Source organism: Chenopodium album, chromosome 10, assembly GCF_948465745.1.
Source record: "Chenopodium album chromosome 10, dcCheAlbu1.1, whole genome shotgun sequence".
NCBI lineage: Eukaryota > Viridiplantae > Streptophyta > Magnoliopsida > Caryophyllales > Amaranthaceae > Chenopodium > Chenopodium album.
Window position 1 is genome coordinate 52,544,761 of NC_137843.1, and position 21,022 is coordinate 52,565,782.

General features: G+C 34.6%; 2 protein-coding genes across 3 annotated transcripts; one reads left to right on the top strand and one right to left on the bottom strand.

Moving 5' to 3' along the window:
• Positions 1 to 342: 342 nt before the first annotated feature.
• Positions 343 to 4,225, top strand: LOC145564090 (uncharacterized). 2 transcript variants are annotated; one of them, XM_081624435.1, is made up of 4 exons: positions 343 to 542; positions 623 to 755; positions 1,622 to 1,897; positions 3,766 to 4,225. In XM_081624435.1, the coding sequence occupies exons 1-4, from the start codon at positions 376 to 378 to the stop codon at positions 3,880 to 3,882; spliced, it is 693 nt and encodes a 230-aa protein (XP_081480561.1). In that variant the 5' UTR covers positions 343 to 375; the 3' UTR covers positions 3,883 to 4,225. The 2 variants fall into 2 exon arrangements, with proteins under 2 accessions (XP_081480561.1, XP_081480562.1); XM_081624436.1 differs by having other exon boundaries at positions 626 to 755.
• Positions 4,226 to 4,788: 563 nt separating this feature from the next.
• On the bottom strand, positions 4,789 to 10,233 carry LOC145562526 (serine/threonine-protein phosphatase PP2A-2 catalytic subunit). The gene is made up of 6 exons (XM_081622829.1): positions 9,646 to 10,233; positions 7,373 to 7,487; positions 6,362 to 6,470; positions 6,197 to 6,274; positions 5,747 to 5,938; positions 4,789 to 5,645 (listed from the first exon to the last, which is right to left on the bottom strand). Exons 1-6 carry the CDS (start codon positions 9,896 to 9,898, stop codon positions 5,472 to 5,474), a joined length of 921 nt encoding a protein of 306 aa, XP_081478955.1. The 5' UTR covers positions 9,899 to 10,233; the 3' UTR covers positions 4,789 to 5,471.
• Between the last annotated feature and the right edge of the window lie 10,789 nt (positions 10,234 to 21,022).

A 21,022-nucleotide genomic window follows, 5' to 3' on the forward strand; every position in this document is an offset into this window, starting at 1 on the left:
ATTACATCCACTACAATACTAAAACACATGGAAAATCATTTATTTTAAAGAAAACACCTAATTAACACATAATTACCCAAATTTCCAGCTTCTGATGCTACAACACCAGTCAAAACCTACAATAATGAAACAACAACCATCTCACTACAATAAGCTTCCTTCCACAACCGGACAATTGATTATAGGTGTTAAATGCTAAAATAAAGGAGTTGAACTTATGTTTATTTGTTGAGTTAACGCCAAATAACTAGAGTTGAACAGAGTTAATTCAAGCATCTCGCAAATTACATAAGTATCCTTCAGAAAGCAGTTGAAGTTACGTATTTGCCCTTTGATAAACAAGTTGAAAGAGAATACATCTGGTCATGATCTGCCATGGCAGCGCAGAAAACATTTATACAAACCCATCATCACCGTCGTGAGTCAGCCATGACTTCCATGATAAACTGTTCGTCTGCAATACACATTCTATCTCCTCGATCTTTTCTTGTCGCTTTGATTCTCATTTCGTCGCTTCTGCAACTCTCACTCTCCCACCAACTGTAAGTTCCGATCATCAACCACCATCTCCACTCTCTCTATCTGTAGATTAATGGGTTGTCATCAAATTTGATTTTTGAAGCAGAACAAACGATGAAGAAGAAGGATTTGGGCGTCGGAAACTTTTAGGGTTTAAAGAGAAATCAGATGGTTCGAATACTACTTTTGAATGCTCCCCTTCCGGTCCTTGCGTTTCCTGTCAGTATTCTGAGAAGGTTCTTTCTCTGAATTATTTCATCAATTTCATGTTGGTTTTTTAAAATTTGTTTGTATTTCTATTAATTTTGTGTAATTTGCTTGAATTTGGTTGATTTGAATTGAACTGCCTTTTGATTTGGATCAGTTTTTATGGGAAATTGGTTATGGAATTAATTCAGCATTTGGGTATGTGATCTGGCTTCTGTGTTTGAGATTACAGTTAATGCTATATTGTTGAAAACTTTGAGTGTTTTTGGAATTAAAAAGTTATGAGATTGCTTCCTTAAATCATTGAAATGCTTGACTCTATCTTGCTGTGTCGCCTGATTAGTAAGGGCGCAAAACCCGAAATTCTTAAACATGTAATTAAAGAGGTAAATTTTGATCAATATGCTCTGCTTGAGTTGTTTCTGGCTTCTTCAGTGCTACGAAGTATTTAATTGGGAGGTTTGAGCTCTAAACATTCTGGGAATTCCAATGATGTGGCATTGTTTCCTTGAAATATACAAATACCTGTTTCTATTTTTCTGCGTAGTAAGGAGTCATGATTGGTGTTTGAAATGCTTATACATGTACCAGATTCTAGGAGGTTAATTTTATCACTATGCATTAAGCGCAGAGATGATTGATTTTTGGAAGAGTTCTTTGTGGCTTTTTATGTATTACTCGTATAATACTTGACCATTTGAATATCTTGGATGCTGGTATAAGCATCATACATTCATACTGTATGATTCTACTATTGTTGATGATTTGTGATTAGAGACTAGTAGGTGAAATAAAATACAATAATCTTAGTTACTTTGCTAGACTTTGCTCTTCTTGTGTCAACATGCTTGCTGTCAGGCTAGCAGCTAATCAATTGATATCTGTTAAATCACAGAAAGACGACAAATATCGCTGTAGTGAAACTGGATATCGTATTCCTTTTAAGTGTATCAAAGTTGGAGATGTGAAAAAGGAAACAGTTGGTAATGTCCCTCAAAATGGCCAATCTACTCAAGAAGGATCTGTTAATGCAGACAATGTTGCAACTAAGCACAGGACATTAGCAACAGACAAGTCTTCTAATCAAAAAGGTGAACCCCTAGAGTATGTGACCTACAGAAGTTGTATACAGGGTGTAAATGAAGAGAAGCTCTCAGTTCTTGGTTTTGAGGTGCGTAATTCTGCCTGTCATTCACTTATTTATTTATTTATTTATTTTATTTTAAGAAATTCAAATATGAAGATAAGCTCTCAGTTCTTGTCTTCCAAAACGTTACTTATTCTTCTTTCTTATATTAGTGTTTTTCTTTCACATATTTATGGACAAAGGTTCATAACTTGGTTTAAGCTTTGTTTGGATGACAGTGCGTTCTTTAGCTCTATAAATTGTTGGTTGTATGACTGATACTGTATTAATAGCTATTATCCATGACCATGTTTTTCCATCCCATCAACTTTAACAAGATTGACGCTTTTATTTTGTCGCTGAGTTTAGGTAAATTACCTTTGTCAACTAGTAGCTCAAGTAATGATCTCATGCAACTAGGTGTGCTCAATTCTTGCTGAAAGATGCTAAAAACCTGCAATCTACGTGTCCTTCATGTTTAGAGAATTGTGCTTAGTTGTGTTGCAAAGATAAAATGCTGGCTCTGAATTGTCCAATTAAGAATTGTGTCCCCTCTGAATTCAAGAGGAATTTACAAAATGCTGGCTGTTGCAGTTACAGATCATTTATGGGCATAGTATTGGATCCTCTAAACGATCTTCCAGAAATATGAAGTGATTTAGGGCTTGAGAGAGGAATAAGTGCCCTATTTGTGGGAGATGTCTTAATGCACCAGTGAGAAAATGTGATGCAATACTTTTCCCTTTGTACTTAATACAGTTAATAGGAAGAGCAGAAGGGATGCCCTCTGTTTGGGAGACCTCTTAGTGCACAAGTGAGAAGATGTGAAACAATATTTTTCACTTTGTACTCAATAAAATAACAGAAGGATGCCATTTGATTCATGCAGCATGCCACAGATTTTTTGTTCTGATTTACTGAAGGTCTTGGCTTTGATAAAGCTATATAGTAACAGCATACATGAACCAAGTCCACCTAATGAGATCAGACTTAGTTCAGGTTTATTTAGTCTGTTTTAAGAACTAGCACTAAACTTCTTTCCCTCTTTCTACTTTTCTTCTCTCCTATTTGTTTTTGCTTTTACAGCCCTGGTTGGGTTCAGCATAGAATGAAGGGGACGGCCCTAATGTTGTGTTGGCTTTGCCAACTTCTTGGGTTGTGGGCATTACCCTTCTTCACTCACGCAATATTGCCGGATTGGGCTTTCTCCCATTGTCCAAGAACAGTTGCCAAAGATGAACCTGAAACATCAAACCCTTGGTCAATCCGGAATGGATTGGTTAAGCATTCTACATATCAGTTACACTAGCCCGGGCATGCCTTAGGCTTCCTCTGCCACCCCCCTTGAGTCGAGTCTTAAATCACTTTGTGCTCGCATTTGTGCTTTGTATCCACAGAAATAAAACCAGCACCTACATCTTGTGGCTTTCTCTTAGATCCCTGGCACCTTTGATATGCAAGTAGGACCCCTTAGTATATTTCAAGCTATTTCTCTTAGATTTTACTTGCATAAGCAATAGGAGTCATGCATGATACTTCTGATGGTGGATTGTCCAAGCAAGACAATTGGAGAAAATTTGAAGGTTGAATAAATATAATTAATTGATCTTTGTATAGCTTTTCTCCTTGTTTTTATTATCCTTTATGGAGCAAATCTGGTTTTGTGTTTGAAATGCTTTCTGATTTACTTTAATGATGAGCCTGCTTGAGTTTCTAAACCATTTGTCTCCCTCAATCTTGTGTAGATTTTGCTGGCATCCTAAATTTGGAAGTAACTGTGCATATGAAATTCTTTTTTCTCTATTGTTGTACCTGTGCATCTGGTTCTGCAGGGTTTTTGTGCAGGTTTTCTTCTGTTTCTGTATACTTTGAATCATTGATGTCCTAATATTTTTTGTTAAACTATGTAATAGGTTCTTATATTGGGTCTCTTGCTCGTCAGTGGATCATTTGTATTCATCAGGCGGAAAAAAACTGTAGCGATGGCTGGTGTTGGAAATGCAAGGGTTCAGAGTAACTCTAGGTTTTAACGAATTCTTTTGGCGTGGTCTATGGCTGTGTTAGTGAAATGAAGGCTTTTTTTACTTCTATCTTTTCTTGTAAATGTTGTAATAGGCTGTCATGAAAGGTCTTCACCCACAAATCTACAAAATCTCAAATCCTCACCTTAATCAGTTCATTATAAGGCTCCTTGTAAGTTTTAAGTGGTAATATTTTCTTGGCCAATTTTGTTATTCTCTTTGTTGCTGTGGCATGTATAATTAGCTTGACTCTAGTCTGACTTTGTGTAAGTATCATATGGGATTGCTAGCCAAGTTGAAGTCATTGATTCCACAGAATTATAACGTAGTTATGATTTGTTTCAAGCGTAGACATGATATGTTTAAAGTATTAAGAATAACTTACTTAGAGCTTGATCCTGTGTTCAGATTTTGATTTCGATCTAAGGTCAAGGAGGACCAGTGAGATACTTTTAGAGGGGAAAGCAAGTGGATGATAAAAATTAAAATATAAATGACAAATTAATTAAAATAATTAAGTTTCTCTTATTCATAAGTCATAACCAATCCATTCAAGATAATCTAACTTAATAAACCTCTTAAACATTGTTTGGGTTTGATTCAATAAGGATGTGATAACATAACCAAATCCACCCAACTACTCCTCCCAATTTGTAACCTTGACTAAACTATGTGCAAAGGTTAATGTAACGATCAAGACAAAGCGCAAAGTTTCCAAATTACACTAAATAAACAATTAAAGTAGAAGGGAAAGAAGTGGAAGTTGAAAATCAAGCATAAACATATACAGCAACTCAATTACTCAACCACAAACGAATATTTTAGTAAAATCATGGAGTCCTAAACTATTCGGTACAATGGTACAGTGTATTAGGCAGGTTCAGGACATAAAATGAATTAGAGAGTGCTGAACTGTGGCTCAAAAATTCTGATTCCTATATTGTTTGCTTCTGCAATATCCCCGTATCATCCTTAGAATGCTCATGTTTGAACAACAAAATTACATAAATGCAAACCTAAACAAGCTAAACTAAACTTTACGAAGTCCAATACAAATTGAACATGAATTCACAACAGCAGATACTTAAAAATATGCTTCATAAGGAAATTGAACGAGTTATGAGGTATACTTGAATAATTAAAACATTCAAAAATAAAACTGCTGCAGACTAACATGAGCAGCACGATCTTCAAGTTCAAATTCTGGGAGATTTGAATAGCTACGCCACCTGAAACCCAACCCCTACTGCTTATTATCATCCACCGCACATTCCATCCGCCCTCGAGAAGTTGGCAAAAATGGGACCAAGTGACCACATTGAAAACCCTGCTTTTAACTTGAATTTGTAAAATTACAATAATATATTGCCATCGTCACTGCTGCTACTTGCTTTCCCGCTGAAAAATATACAAATAAACTACTGGAATCTTCATCAATACTGTGGATATCTTGAGCAATGACAGCAGTAGCAAAAGACCACTCCAAAGCAAAGAATGATGCTGACACTTATCCTCAAACAACCAAAATCCTCTTTTAAATAAATCTACAGCAACACGAGGATAAAGAGTTTTACAAACAGCCAGTTGAGCTATTGAAATCACAAAAAATAGTCAGGGGTCTTGCGAGTGGTGTCGGGCTCAATTTGTCGAGGTGCAGGGTCGAATTGAAGGAAGTTTTGTTCCATATTCTCCCCAATCTCAAGTATAGCTGCCATATTTCCACATCGGTAACAGTAATTTGGAGCACTAAAAACTGTCACTACATTTTTATCCTGTAAAATTCAAGCTCATTTAGCAAGTAAAATCACAAGATAAATGAAATTATGTGAGGGAAAAAAATTATCTATGTTTCAGGATTTGGGTTTTGACAGACCTGGCACCAATTAAAACCTTCCATCACAAGCTGATGGGCTCTGGAGATAAGAGTAAGTCCATTGGTATGGTTGAAATGAGCGGCAATATCCTGCCCGAAAGTATAGCCAGCTCCACGAGGAGATATCCCCCAACCACACCGATCATCAGGGTCAGACCACAACAGATCACACATAGGTCCTTCATGAGGGACCTACACAACCAAGATAGGAAACAAAATCAACACAAGCAAAATAAGTCTGCAAATCAGCCCAATAAATCAATATACAATAATTGTATCCAAAAATCCATATACACATGTTTCTTTTATTGACTTGAAAGCAACAATACTAAGCATTTCAAGAACTTTCACTGGAAGAAAAACACAGGCACAACAAGAAATCCAAAAGACAAAAAAACCCAGGGCAGAACCTGCCAACTCAAATAGCTATAACAACTATCACCACCATACCTCTTGTATACGATCCAAAGCTCGGATGTTGTCCAATGTGTCCAAAGATGGTGAAAGACCTCCATGCAGACAGAAAACCTATAACGCAGATAATACATTGAACTTAACAAACTCATTAATAATAATAATCCAAAGCACTAAAAAATAACAATTATCAACTCTAACCTGACTCTCAATAAGAGCTGTCAGAGGTAGATAATCAAAAAGATCAGTGAAGTGCTTCCAGACATTTGCATTTCCATATTTCCTTAAACATTCATCATAAAAACCATACCTGAAAGGTCGATTACAAAACAATCAGATCATCACAGTAATAAGATAAATGACTGGCAGCCAAAATAAAATTATCTGTAATATAAAATGTTCCTAAAGAACAAAATAAAGTATAAATCAAATTCCATGTTTTACATAAATCAAATATCATGTTTTAGCTAACAAAACAGATAGATAAAGAATCTGAACCTGTCTATTCACGGACAAAGGGAAAGTGCATTTGTTCAACAACTACAAGGATCAGATTCTAAATAGCATATAAACAGCAAAACACCACCAATTCCATCTGGGGGGGAAAAAAAAAAAAAAAAAAATTTGCTAGGTCACCAAGGACAAGCATCCGAGGACTACTACACTGATAGATTGAAAGGAACCAAAAAAGCTACAGAAGGGTCATCACCAGATATCAACCTTGAAACAAAGCTAAGACTTATCGCATATACTTCATATATCCCTCCAATCATATGGTCCACCATAATAACAATTGGAAATCTAAAACGACACAGAAACTACTCAAAGGTGAACCATAGATATGGCATTAAACGAAAAAAAAAAAGGGAAAAAATTGGAAGGTGAAAGGCAATCTTATTGTTCCATGCAAGTATAACATAAACTTCCATACATCAGGATGTTTACATGTCACACATCTCTCCTGCAAATTCAAATAGTACAGCCTTTGGGTAAAATGAAGACACTATACATCCACCTGAACAAGGAAAACCACCACATCCAACTCAATAAGTGTGGCCTGTAGGAAAATAGAACATTTTTTTAACTGTACAACAGCTACTTAATTACAATCAGGTACAAAAAGTTCCAAATGACGTAATACTTGGAACTATTAGGCATAGCCAAGCGTAAAGATTGATGCTCGTCTGTAAACAAGAAGCAACAGAGCCTTACACTTGAGTTATTTGCCGACTTTCATGATTTCCTCTAAGAATTGTAATTCTGTCTCTGTAACGAACCTTCAGAGCCACCAGGAGAGTGACAGTCTCTACTGAATAGTATCCACGATCTGTGAAATAAGATAACAAAAATTAATTGAGTGCACAAAAAAAAGCAAATGAATAAATTTATAACCTTACAGAGGAACACGTTTTCCCCATGCCCCCTTAAACTATTTAGTTCTAGAACGATGAAAATTACAATTTTCCATGAGCATCAAAACAATCAGCAATGCTAGGATAGGAAAAATGTGGTTGCCTGTCACAATGGTCACAACATACTATACAAACATGAGAACATAAATTAACAAGTAGTAACAATTCATTACTCCAAAGTATTTCAAGTGTTATAAAATTTGTATTGAAGAAAAATTTTCCACCAGTTAATCTTGTTACTTTAATGAAAAGATGAGTAGGCTAAAACATTTATAAGGACTACAATCCATAGGTCCACAAGTGAAGTTTTGGACAGCAACAAAAATCTTCATGGCTACTAGCTGATGCAATGATGTCAAGGTTTATAACAGATGTCATGGAGTGATCTGAAAACACATTATAAATATAAAAACTAGCCAAGAAGAAAATCCTTCATGAACAACCCTTGAAAGACAGGAATAGACTTCATAGTTACATAGAAAAAACAGCATACCTAACCCAGTTCCTATATTAGATCAGACAATCAACTAATTTTTGACATCATACTATAAGACACTTTATATTTCAGATAAAGAAAGCAGCGACATAAGTTCTGCAAAGAACAAAACCACAAGTTCAATAGAAAGTATCAAATTCAAGCAACTACCAGTCTACCACCACCATACTTGATAATATATCAATGGAAATTGGAAACTATGATGTACATTAATTATACTATTATCATAAATCATGAGACTACCTCCAACCCCCCCCCCCCCCCCCCCCCCAAACACACACACACACACACACACAAACACAGAAAATTGAAAGTTGAAAACAAAGCTAAATTAAGAGTAATACAATTAAACAAACCAGATAACAGTAGAAATCACAGTGAAAAGTATAAAATTAAACACAATAATCCTCGTAAGTCATAAGGAGAAGCTACGGCTGTATGCTAAAGACACTAGATTGGAGCGCAAAAGATACTTTAAAAAAACAGTTCAGTGAAATCCATCATGGCCAAACAACAAATAATCCCTGCTTTAATCAGAGCTAAAGACTACAAATGCTTTAGATCAATACATCTCAAGGAAAAACTCTCATGAAAGAACTGTAAAACTCTACAAAGATGAAGAGGTTCCATAAAAGGGCTTCACGTTTGCAGCCCCAGTCATCATTATATATTTATCAATCTATCATGATCCAGTTTCAAAACATAAATTCCAAAAGTCTTGAACTGAAACCATTAGTCTGAAGACTCTGAACTTCATCGCAACTAACATATGAACTTAATTCCCCCGGATACTACCTCCGATAAATATTAATTGCAACAAATAAATATTTTATGTCTCACAGATAATACCCCTTTGTTGCAATTAATAGTTAACGGAGTAAGTACAAGCTTGGAGGCTGAAAATCCGATATAAATCTTCAAGAGAAGAATACCACATCACAAGTTGCTATTAACTTCTACTCAACCGAATACCAAAGTATAACAAGTAATTATGCACCTCTAAAAACAAACAAGATTGAGTAGTTTGAGTTTAAGGTGCAGCATAAGGATTTGACAGACGACACCCAAGCTGCCAAATAAAGATTCCTCTAATTTCCCTCTATCACAATCAGGATACAATTACATGATTTACATCAATTATCCATCCACATATACGAATTTCCTCTCACCACTATCACCCCTTCCAAAAACAGAACAAAGACATTAGCTATCTTCACCATTTCATTTTCAACCCAAAAATCTTACAACTACGAACTGCCATATTCTTCATTTAGTTGCCCCTCCCAATCCCCAACCTCCAACTGAATTCACTTCAACCTCCAGCTCATGCAGCAAAACAATTCCATTACAATATTCAATTAAACCACAAATTAATAATACTAGTATTACAAAAATCCAATCAATTAAAAACATAAATGAATCATTCCAAATCATTTGACTAGTATATTTCTCTCTAACAAATCCACAAGCTACCTAATCAATAATTTTTATCATAAAAACCAGCCAAAAAACTAATAAAACTAAGATGAGTAATAATAATATCATAAGTTAAAGAAAGAAATAATTTGAAAACTGACCTACATAATCTCCCATGAAGAGATAATTAGTATCAGGAGCGTTTCCGCCGATACGAAAGAGCTCGATAAGATCGTAAAACTGGCCATGGATGTCACCGCAAACGGTGACCGGGCACTTGACCGGTTGAACATTCCATTCCTCCACCAAAATCGCCCTCGCTTGATCGCAAAGCGTCTTCACTTCTCCTTCCGACAACGGCTTACATTCCATCAGCTGCTCGATCTGCCGATCTAGATCCGCGTGCGACGGCATTTTTCCGATTCAAAAATTTCGACAGATTCAATAATCCGATCAAATCTGTAGTTTTCTCCCCTTTATGAAGAATTCAAATCAACATTTGCATCGAATTCGGTGAAAAATTAGGGTTAGCGTTTCAAATTCCAAAGAAAAAATTGGGAAATAGATCGAAAGCTATGGGATCATAACACAAAGAGAAAGGAATCACGCCATTGATTGAACTCCATTGAAGAAGGAAGAAAAAAATAAAAAAATCTGGAAATTAATTTTGAATAATTTCTAACCTCTCGTACGAATCTCAGTTTCTCTCTCTACTTTCTCTCTCTAAAAGAGCAAAATTTGGGAAAAGATAAGGGAAAATGAATTTATACGAAAGAAAGAGGGGGTTGAAATGAAATGCAAATGCAAATGAAATTGAAAGAGAGGGGAGAGAAAAAGGCAGGGGTATTTTGGGAATTTAATGTACCGGTGGCTCTGGCTCCGCCGAGTCAAATATTCAACCAGTCGTTGTGACACGTAGGCACTTTTTGGATGCGACCTTGGGGAAACGGGAAGTTGGAGACAGTTGAAATTTAGTTTGCGTGGCTCCAGCTTTTTTTTTTTTTTTTTTTTTTATTTTATTATAGTGGGATTTTATTAAGGATTTTTTTTTTACTCTTATTACCATTAAAAAAAAATCAAAAAATTGTTTTTTACCTTCAAAACCTCTAACTTTTATTTTACCACCAAATAAAAAAATAAAAATTATTTTTTACCACTTGTCGTAAAAAATCTAACGGAATTTTTTAAATTCTTTGATTTTCGTGTCAAACACATGTTCTTTAGGGGTTTTGTGGGGCATTATGGCCCTATGGATCCAATTTGAGGTCAGAATTAACAAAAAAAATCAAAATGCCTCGTTTTGAGTGTTTAAAAATACATCAATTTGCATGAAACATGCAAAACGAGGTATTTCCAATCATTTTTTGTTAATTCTGACCTCAAATTGGTCCTGTAGAACTAAAATGCCCCCCTAAACTTATGAAGAACATGTTTTGCGCACGAAATTCGAAGAAATTTTTTTCCGACCGTTAGATTTAACGGTTTTCCTGACGTTAGGTGGTAAAAAACAATTTTTAGAATTTTTTTGTGGTAAAATAAAAGTTTTAGAAGTTTTGGTGGTAAAAAACAATTTTTTGATTTTTTTGTGGTAAAATTCAAAATTTCTGTTTATTAATTCCAATTTTTTAATAAGACCGTCTTTTAAATAATTGCCGTATATTCTTTAAAAAAGATATTGCTGAATTTTTTCCTTAAAAAAAAATATTGCTGTATTTTCTTTTTGAAAGTCAAATTTTCTCGTAAAAAAAGTCAAAATTTTAATATTTTAGTAATAGTTAGCTATTTCCTTCGTGTTGAATAAATGAAATATTTTGACTTTTTCAAATTGTTCATTTAATTTACTTTGACTAATGTTTGTGATTTATAGATAAGAACAAATATAGTTTTGTGGGTACTTGTTGGAACATCCTAATGAATACTCCATAGTTTATTAATATTCAATTGTTATAGTTTTAATTTCTTGATAATTAAAGGTATTTTTAGGGCCTATTCACATTTACTGAACTGAATTGATTGAAGCTGAACTGAACTGAACTAATTGGAGCTTAAATGAGCTGAACTGAACTGAATAGAGCTTAAATGAATATTTTATGAGAGAAGGAAATTAGGAGCTGAACTGAACTGATTGGGAGCTGAACTGAAATGAAATTAAGCTGAAGTGAACAGGCCCTTAGTCAAAATATTGCATTTGCATACGTTCACAAAAAGAAAACGTTTCATTTATTTAAACACGGAGTACTTTTTTTTTATTACAGCAGTTTATTATCTTATACACTAATCATGTATTTCACTTTGACTAACTTTGATTATTTATACCTAATAAAAAATATAGTCATGTGAGATTTTATTAGATTCGTCTCGATTTACAATTTTTTAATATCAAATATTTATAATTTTACATATTGGTAATTAAAGATATTAGTGATTGAAATCATACATCGGCAAGCGTAAAAAGAGAAGTGTTACAAGTGTAAAAAGAACAGAGGAAATAGTCAAGCATGATCTTGTAGAACACAACTATATTATTTTTCAAAATATTAATTTTTTTTACTACTAAATAATCAAAGATATTTATGATTAAATTAGGGCGCACAATAGCCATGGAAAGACAAATAGCGCAACTATTATGAATTTCCTTCGTTCCATTATACATGAGATGTTGGACTTTTTTTCACTATTCATGCATTAGGTTTGACTATAATTTTTACTAACATAATAAAAATATAGTTTATCATATAATATGTTTTTAGATATGTTTTAACATAAAGTTTCATAATATAATTTTTAAATTTTCATTAATATTTAATTATATAAAAATAAAGTCAGACTAGTGCATTGGCATGTGTGTAATGTTTGACTGTGTCATGTATTGTGTGACAGGGGGAGTATTTAGTAATTATGGCGTTTATGCAATTATTATTAGATAATATAACTAAAGAAAATAAAGTGGATTGATAAGCTAACTAATTGGTCAAAATCTTGAGACTCTGACTCGGTCATAGCGCAATATAGGCTTGACTCGAATTCGGGTTCGGCTCAAAATCTTAATGAGACAAGCCTTGGCTATCACTGAACCCGACTTGAAAGCTCGTGAACAAGCTTGAGTTTTTTTGTATAACATTAACTTTTTAGTAATAAAATAATTAATAACATAACTCTATTTCATATTTAGGATTTAGGATCTAAAAACTATAATATTATAAAACTTAAAGGGATAACATGGTATCTCCATGTGTCACACTTCCCGTAATAATTTGGCTCCACATGAGCAATACATATCAAGGCCTATTCATCTATACTAAATATTAAAAATCAATGCAAATTTATAATTGAGTTATAATTTGTATCATCATTTACCATCAAACTATCAATGTCTCTTAGTAGTTATTGTGCTTAATATAATGAGTTAAGTTACGTGTTGTATCTTTCTAATTTGACTATAGCGCTCCTTAGTTTGCAACTTTTTATTAACTACTCATTATATTATTGTCTTATTAATTCATTTAATAAGTAAACATAAATTCATTTTTAAATTTCAACTTTAATTCACTTTTGACATATTAAAATCATTGAAAGCCATCAAATATTCCTACCTGTAGGAGTCATTCGAAGCATGCCTACATTAAGCATGTGATGAATATGCTTGACACTCATAGGAAGTGGGAATTGACATAATACGATTACGGACAAGGAAAGTAGGGAGCCGCGGACAAGTTTTTGAGGAACTTGTAAACCGTTCATGAATTATTTAAGGCAACCACGAATAAGGGACAACGATTGACCCGTGAAGGTTACACCCCATTCATAATCCATGAAGTGAGTCATGGAGTCACATTTGCCCGTATTAGCCTCTACTTGATTCTTATGGTGAAAAGTGATTCCTGCGATCTCAAAGGCATACAAACAAAATATTCAATTCGCTCCAAACTACTATTATGCTAAATTGGTTGAATATTAATGCACACATAATTCTAAATATTTGTGATCACTTTAATTAATAACAAGATTAAAAAGGATCCTAAACTTGTTGTCCAAATTATCTTATTAGGCGTGATATTCAATTACATATTCCCTTTAAACATGCAATATGGTGATCATATAAATATAATAAAATTAACATTAATATTGGAAAACAATTTAACAATAATCAAATCAAATCATAATAATAACCCTAATCATGATACTAGCAATAAATAATAAAAATAAGAGTAATTAAGTGATTAATTACTCACTTTCCGTGTTTCCTTGAATTGCTACATCATGAATAAATTGTTAGTAACTTCAATAAAAATATAAATCAAATTGAAATTAAATTAAATTAAAAGTAAAGTAGATTTGGTCCAAACCCTCAGTTAATTCTACCTTTCACGCCTTGGTTTAAGGATGGAACCTCGGGTGTTGTATGGACTCCTTGGAGTGCTTAGGGGAATTATGAAAGGGTGTCGGTTTTGGGCCTAGTTTAGTGTTCTGCTCATATCTTCTTCGATTTAAATCGGAATTGGGCTTATGATATACCGTTGGAAAGATATTGAAAGGCCTATCCAACCAAAGAATAATTGGATCAAAATTATAGGGCCACAAAATAAGTTAATCTCAGTTTTATGATGTGGACATGAAAAGTGGAAAATAAGTTATAGTTTAGCAAAATGGGCTAAGAATTGGGTTGGTTTATGAAATGTATTGGGATTGAATATGGATTTAAGCACTCCAAGATTAAATACTCAACCCGACCAATAATGGCGGTGAAAGGTTGTTCATCATTAGGTTTGGATTTGGGGAGACATTTTTAGGTGTCTACACTACCATAATTTTTTCTTAGTTTCCTCTACATTCAATATTGAATTTTAAGAAAAATAACTATAATCAAATTAAAAGCAATGTCCCGGGACATCGTCCGAGCAAAAAACTAGTTAATTATTAAAACTTTAGTTGCGTTCTCCCTGAGTGTTGGAGATTTCATTCATGATATTTGCTTTTGTTTATGTAGAAGGACTGAAAAAAGGAATGATGAGTTGAGGAAATAGTTTTACATCGAAGATAGGAGCAAGGGACAAAATATTAGAGTTATAAAAACAATATATAATTGTCTTTGAAGTAATGGCTATGTGCACCATTTGGGCCTTGCAGATTTTAGACTTGACAAGTCTTTATCGAGCCTTGAATGGAGATCGTCTTTAGGAGTCTCAAGCTTAGCTTAAATTTTTCAAGCTCGATCTTTGCTAGGCTCTAACACCCTTAGTAGTGTTACTTAAAACTTAAGCTCAACTTTCATCTACATTATTTATCCTTAGCTTATGCTTTCTGTACATCTAAATGTGTGTTAAATTTATCTGATCTCTATTATATATATAAGGAAAAGGAGAGGAAGAAGTAAAAAGTTGGTGTCTAAAGTTTAAGTATCCATTATGCCCCTTACAGTCAATTAATGTTATTTTGATATTTTATCAAAGATTTCAATCAAGCTTAAAATCTAAGGTAGGTTGGGAAAAAAACAATCAACTAATCAATCAATATTAGTATATGAATAAGTATATCTAATGCTTTGAATTGGGGAAGAAAAATAGGCTAGGCCTTGTTCTTTTGAGCTTTTGGCAGAGTTGAGCAGAGCAGATTTCAGCAGAGTAGAACAAATTTTAGTTGTAATACTCCGTATTTTTATTATATTTTTATATATATAAATTATTTATTTTATTTATTAAAATGATTCATTTCATTTAGAAAAAAGAAATTAATTATTTAAATAATATGTAAGTGTGTATAAATTAATTGGGTCATGATTTGAGGCAATAAAGCATTTTGAATTGGGTCAATCTTATTTAAATGATTGGACCAACTTATTAGGAAGTTAAGGAAACTTAAGAGCCCAATAAGTTAGCCCCAAAGGAAAAGTTAAGGGGAAGTAGGATTTAGTCTTGGCAATTTTGTAATTATGAGTTTTTGTTTTAAAAAAAAGAGTATAAATACTTTAAAATCTCAAGATTTTTCCACTCAAGATTCATTATTTTCAGATTTCACAAAAACCCTAAAAAATCTCTCTTTATTTTTCCTCTCATTTCTCTTTTCCACGCCCCTCTCTCTCCTCTTTTCTCTCCCACCGGCGCCACCATCGACCACCGGTGACTAAAAACAACACTAGCGACCACCAGCCGGTCACCTTCTCTCTCCTTTCTCCCCTCCTTTTCGGTTTTGGTACAAAAGAAAAAAAAACTCTTTTCTCTTCCTAATTTAATTCTATTGTTTTTAAAGTATGATTTTAATTATGTTTTGGTATTGATTTTGGGTATATGATGCTGTTAAATTATTCATATAAATTTTAGATTTTTATTTAATCAAGAACCCTAAATTAAGAACCCTAGAAATTGGGGATTTATGTAATTGGTTAGGGATTGATGCTAGGTTGTTGTTATTGATTAATTTATGGTTTAAACATGTTTTTAATGAGTTTAAAGCCCTCAATTTAATGCTGTAATTTAATTATACACACTTCTTTTCAATTATTGAGTTAGGGTTTTATTACCCATAAAAGGAAAAAGGTTTTAATGATTTAAATATGATTTCCTAGTCTAAAAGTGGTATTCTATATTAAATAAGTATACATGAATTTTATTTAAGTCATAAAAACTAAGTCTTTTTGAAAGGATTTAAAGTACCCACTTTAATAAAAGGTTTTATGGCTTTTATGTCATTAAATTGGGTTGATTAGTAAGGTTTAAAGAGTATTGTAGTAGCTGGAAATTTGTGAGAATAGTGGATTAATTATAGTTATGTATTAGATTAGTACTCATGCGATGCACGATTTAATTAGGAAAAAAAAAAATCAATAAGATACTGTAAAATAATTAATCACGAAATGAGGGTTTTTGAAAAGAGAAAAATCATTAATATGTTTTTGATTGATTGATGTTCACACTTTTATTTATTTTTAAGAATTATTTTTTCCAATCTTAAATTTCTAAAGACAAAAATAGGAAAAAAAAATGATGATGTCATAAGCAAATTAGAGGGAAATTTTTAATGATATAATGACATGTATACACAGGTATGTAAGCGGTTTTTTCTTTAGTTATAGTTATAGATTTTTATTTGTAGGAAGCTTTGAGCTAGGTGATTTCTAACAAGTGTGGCCAATTTTAGGCATTATTCAAGGTACGTATGTGTACAAGAATATTTGTGTATGCGTGGTATCATGTTAGGAATGTGAATTATGATTTAAGTGATGAATTAGTAGCATGTTTGGTTGATTATATGCTTGGAATTGATGTTGGATGAACATGAATTATTATGCAAGCGTATGAATATGTTAATTGAAGCATAATACAAGTTGAATATATATGAATCATGGAAGTATCAAGGAAGCATGAAATTAATAAGCAAGTCTTATGTATGTGTAGACATCTACTTTTGGCCTCCTGTCCCGACAGGAAGTGCTATGACGATAAATAAAATCATCTTTGTGTTGGGTCAACGTGAAGAATGCTTATAGACAACTGATTAAATCACAGGAATTCAGACTAGCCTAACCCAAAACAAAATGAATTAAGGTCCAACATAACTAAGCCCGATCATAATTAGGCTTAAGCCTGAGGTTAAAACCTAATTATGACGGATTTAGAGGCGCCTAGGTTAAAAATTAATGCTGCCGCAGAGAAATCCGTGCGCATCTCAATGAGTCGCGCTGGTCTGGCGCGCGCAACTTAATCAGTTGCGCGTGACACCCAGCGCAACTGCAAGTGATGCGCTTGCGGAAGATTCAGAATTTCATAAAAATATAAAATCGAATCTTACCATAATACCGCGCGCAAGACGATCAGTTGCGCTGCCCATAGCAGCGCATCTAAATTACTTGCGCTGGGATGTCGCGCGCAACCCATTCAGATGCGCGCGACACCTGCTGCGGCAGAACGTTCGAAACCCTAAACGCATCCATTCCCTATAAATAGAGGCTTAATACGAGGCTCAAACAGACAGAAAAAATTAACCTAAAACTCTGGCAGAAACTTTGTGAACTTGTGTACTATCAAACCCTCTTGTCCTAAACACTCACCCCCTCAATACCTGTTACTACGGTGGAGGTTCCCGAACAATAAGGAGTCCATAAGTGTTCTAAACGAAGATCTAGCAAGGAGAAGTGGTAAATTCCTGAGCACTTAGATCAATCACCTTTATTTTCTTGTTTAAATAACTTTTAATTAATTAATTAGTGTTGTTTGATCACTTTAAACGAACTTTTAATTAATTAATTCCATATAGTATCTTGCGTTAAACAAAGAATAGAATTGAATAAATTTATCGTTGATTGATCACTTAAGCCAAGGCGAATCTTGTTTATTTATTGTTCTTTCACGAATATTGATTAAATAAGAATAACGACTTTTGTAATGTAATTCCTACGTGATTGATGAGTGTAAATAAAATCAACTAACTTAGTTTTTAGGTATCACATTGCATATATTGTTTGGTGATGAAATTGTGAAAAAGGAAGAGCTAGTAGAGGCCGTACTAGGGCTAGGATAGCGATTCCCCCCTAAAGGGAATGTTATCTTGGTACCCTTGCTCCCGAACTCATTTTTGGTTCATGTAGACCAATTTGGGCATGGGTAAACTTACGATTTGTGCTAAATATCCCTTGAACTCTACTTGGGAGAAAGACATGAACGAGGTTTATGAGTTTTCCTAAAACTCATTGGCGACTCCTACTTGTTTCTTATAAAAAAGCGTGATGATAAGATCAATTCTAATTCAAGGTCTAATACACCCTAACAAGTGTAAAGTCCTAGGCTTTTAAAGGGCCATGGGCATTTAAGGAGAAGGATCCCCTACGATGGGCATACCCTCCTTACAGTGGCGACTCCACTGGGGACTTAGAGGTTACAAGATTGATTTTTAGTTATGGTCCAAGGTTTCCAACACTAGGTTGCCTATAGGTTGTAACGGAAATTAACTTTGATAATCTCTAGTTAGAGAGCGAGATTTGAACGCATAATCTTCCTTTTTCGCAAAAGTAAAAACCAAACAAGCAACATTGCATCATGCATAATCATAGCACACTAACCCTTGGGGATTGGCTCATTGACTAGGGGTTGCCAACGCTAGGCTTCTATCCCGAAATCAATAACAATCATCCCACTCATATCGCCAACAAAATGTTGGGAGGGCTATGTCATGATTCAACACGTTGAGTGATGATTTGTGCATCGTTCCTTAAGATATGGTACCTTTGGACACTCAAGCTTGCGACCTTAGAAAGGCATTGTGTGAACCTTGGCTTATTGTATGCTTCTATGATTACCTAACTATGTGTGACGTGCTTAGGATAGATTTTTCTTTTATTTTGGTTAGGTTCCCAATTACGAAGTTGTCCCTTCGTAATTTTGAGTCGTATTCGAAGGGTAACAAAAAAAAAATCGAAAAAAAAGATGAGATACAAACAAATAAAAACTGCTCGAAAAAAAATCGCATGAGCAAGTGGCGCGCGTAACTCATTCAGTTGCGCGACCACCACCAGCGCAAGAGCCAGGGATGCGCGCGCCTTCCGCGCGTAACCTAGTTACTTGCGTGCGCCTCCTGTTACGAGTCCTTTTGATTCTTCAAGAACAATTGACGTGTTCAAACAATATCATTATTAATGAATTGTTTAAAGGCGATGTTATCCATTCGAATGCATCCCGCGTCTTTTCTTTTTTCCCTTCTTCTTCTTTTGTCTCCAAAACAAGCGTATCGATTTACTTATCCTTTCGTACTTCTTTTAGGGCTGGTTTCCAAGCTTGGGAATGAAGACTCCCGGGCACTCGCATTCTACGTTTACCATCAAACAATTCACCCCTTTAAACCACCTTCCCTCAACAACTAACTCTAGTCCAACAAAGATGTCAGCCATAGAGCAACTCCAAGAAGAGATTGTTCACTTGAGAGAAGAAAGAGCTCAAGAGGCCGAGGAGAGAAGAATTAAGAAACTTGAAAAAGCTGAAAAGAAAAATGCCGAAGCCCTTTAGCTTTGTAACAAAAGATGGAGGAACTATCCCTCAAAGAAAGGTCGTTGGAGAAGCTTGTTCTTTGTTCCACAATGGGGAACAAGTACTTTGACGCAGAGAAGTTTGCTCCTCCTACAGGACTCACTTTATCAGAAAAGTTCGTAGCTACGGACTTGCCAATATTCAAGGTGACCAATAATCCAAAAAATCATTTAATGAGTTTTACCGGCACCATGGCTTTAAAGGGAGTTGATCCTAAGCTTTATGCTTTGACTTTCCCTTTATCTCTAGACCCAGCCGTGAGAGAGTGATACTATGGGCTAGATGCTAAGTTCAAAATGACATGGGAAGATGTAGTTTCGGCTTTCATTACCCAATATAAGAGTAACGTAGAGTTCAAATCAACTTTGCGTGAACTTGAAATGCTTAAGCAAGGTGACGATGAAGGTTTCCTTGTTTTATATGGTAGATGGCGAGAAAAGGCGGCCCACCTTTCCCAAAGGCCACCTGAATTCGAGTTGGTACAAAAGTTCATTGACAATTATCATGAAAAGTACAACAAACATCTATGCTACCTTGGTTTAAACACTTTTCAAAAGGTCTATTCTGTGGCTACTAGGATTGAAGATGATCTCGCTAAAGAAAAGGCAAATAAGCCTCATCATCATCAACCTAAGAACAACTACAAAAAGGGGAATGATAACACTTCATCCTCTATTGATATATTTGCGACTTCCACGCAATATAATAGCACAAGTCAATATCATAGTAATGACTCTCGAAAAAGATGGTTAAGAGAAAGAAGATTTACACAATTTCTTGTGAGCTATAAAGAGTTACTAGAAAAATTAAATGAAAAAGGATTGCTCGCACCAACAGGGCCATCACCACCCACTTCTCTAGAAAAAAAGAAACTCTCAATGGGATGACAATGCCTATTGTGCTTATCATGGAGGTATTGGACATGATATTGAACGTTGCTTTGTCCTAAAGCACAAAATTCAAGATCTAGTAGGCGATGGGAGAATTCCCACGCCTAAACCCAATAACAATGTATCCCCATTGGGGACATTTCACATTGATGAGGATCATGTGGGAAGTGATACGTTCAATCCTTTGAATTATATCACTCCCATAGGGAAGCCTCTAACCGCAACACTCATAGGAGAAACTAATGAAGTGTGTGGGTTATGGGACGACGACTTCCAAGACTTATACGTCTCTAAGTATGCCACCGTCCCTCCTCCACCTTGTCTACAAAATGAAACAAGTGGAGCGCTTGATTGGGATCATTTCTTGGGGAAATCACAAGATTTATCAAATCTCTCCTTGGATGAACAATGGCATCAAGCACAACTCATGGAGCATCTTGAAATGGAGGCGCACTCAAACCCTCTAGAAGAAAGCTGGTTCATGAGTTCTATAACTAACCCAAACGAGATAGATCATCTAACTCGTTCTGGGCGAGTTTATCAAACACAACCAAATGGATCTTCGACCACTCAAAATCAAGTTCAAAATCCAATACCACCTCCACCTAAGGTGGAAGATCCATTGGTCAAACAAC

Excerpts from the sequence above, each read along its gene's own strand:
- LOC145564090 (XM_081624435.1), top strand. The coding sequence starts at position 376 with ATGGCAGCGCAGAAAACATTTATACAAACCCATCATCACCGTCGTGAG. Across the intron at positions 756-1,621 it reads CCTGTCAGTATTCTGAGAAG|AAAGACGACAAATATCGCTG; the intron begins GTTCTTTCTCTG and ends GTTAAATCACAG. Across the intron at positions 1,898-3,765 it reads TCTCAGTTCTTGGTTTTGAG|GTTCTTATATTGGGTCTCTT; the intron begins GTGCGTAATTCT and ends ACTATGTAATAG.
- LOC145562526 (XM_081622829.1), bottom strand. The coding sequence starts at position 9,898 with ATGCCGTCGCACGCGGATCTAGATCGGCAGATCGAGCAGCTGATGGAA. Across the intron at positions 7,488-9,645 it reads CTTCATGGGAGATTATGTAG|ATCGTGGATACTATTCAGTA; the intron begins GTCAGTTTTCAA and ends CTTATTTCACAG. Across the intron at positions 6,471-7,372 it reads AGTCGGCAAATAACTCAAGT|GTATGGTTTTTATGATGAAT; the intron begins GTAAGGCTCTGT and ends TCGACCTTTCAG.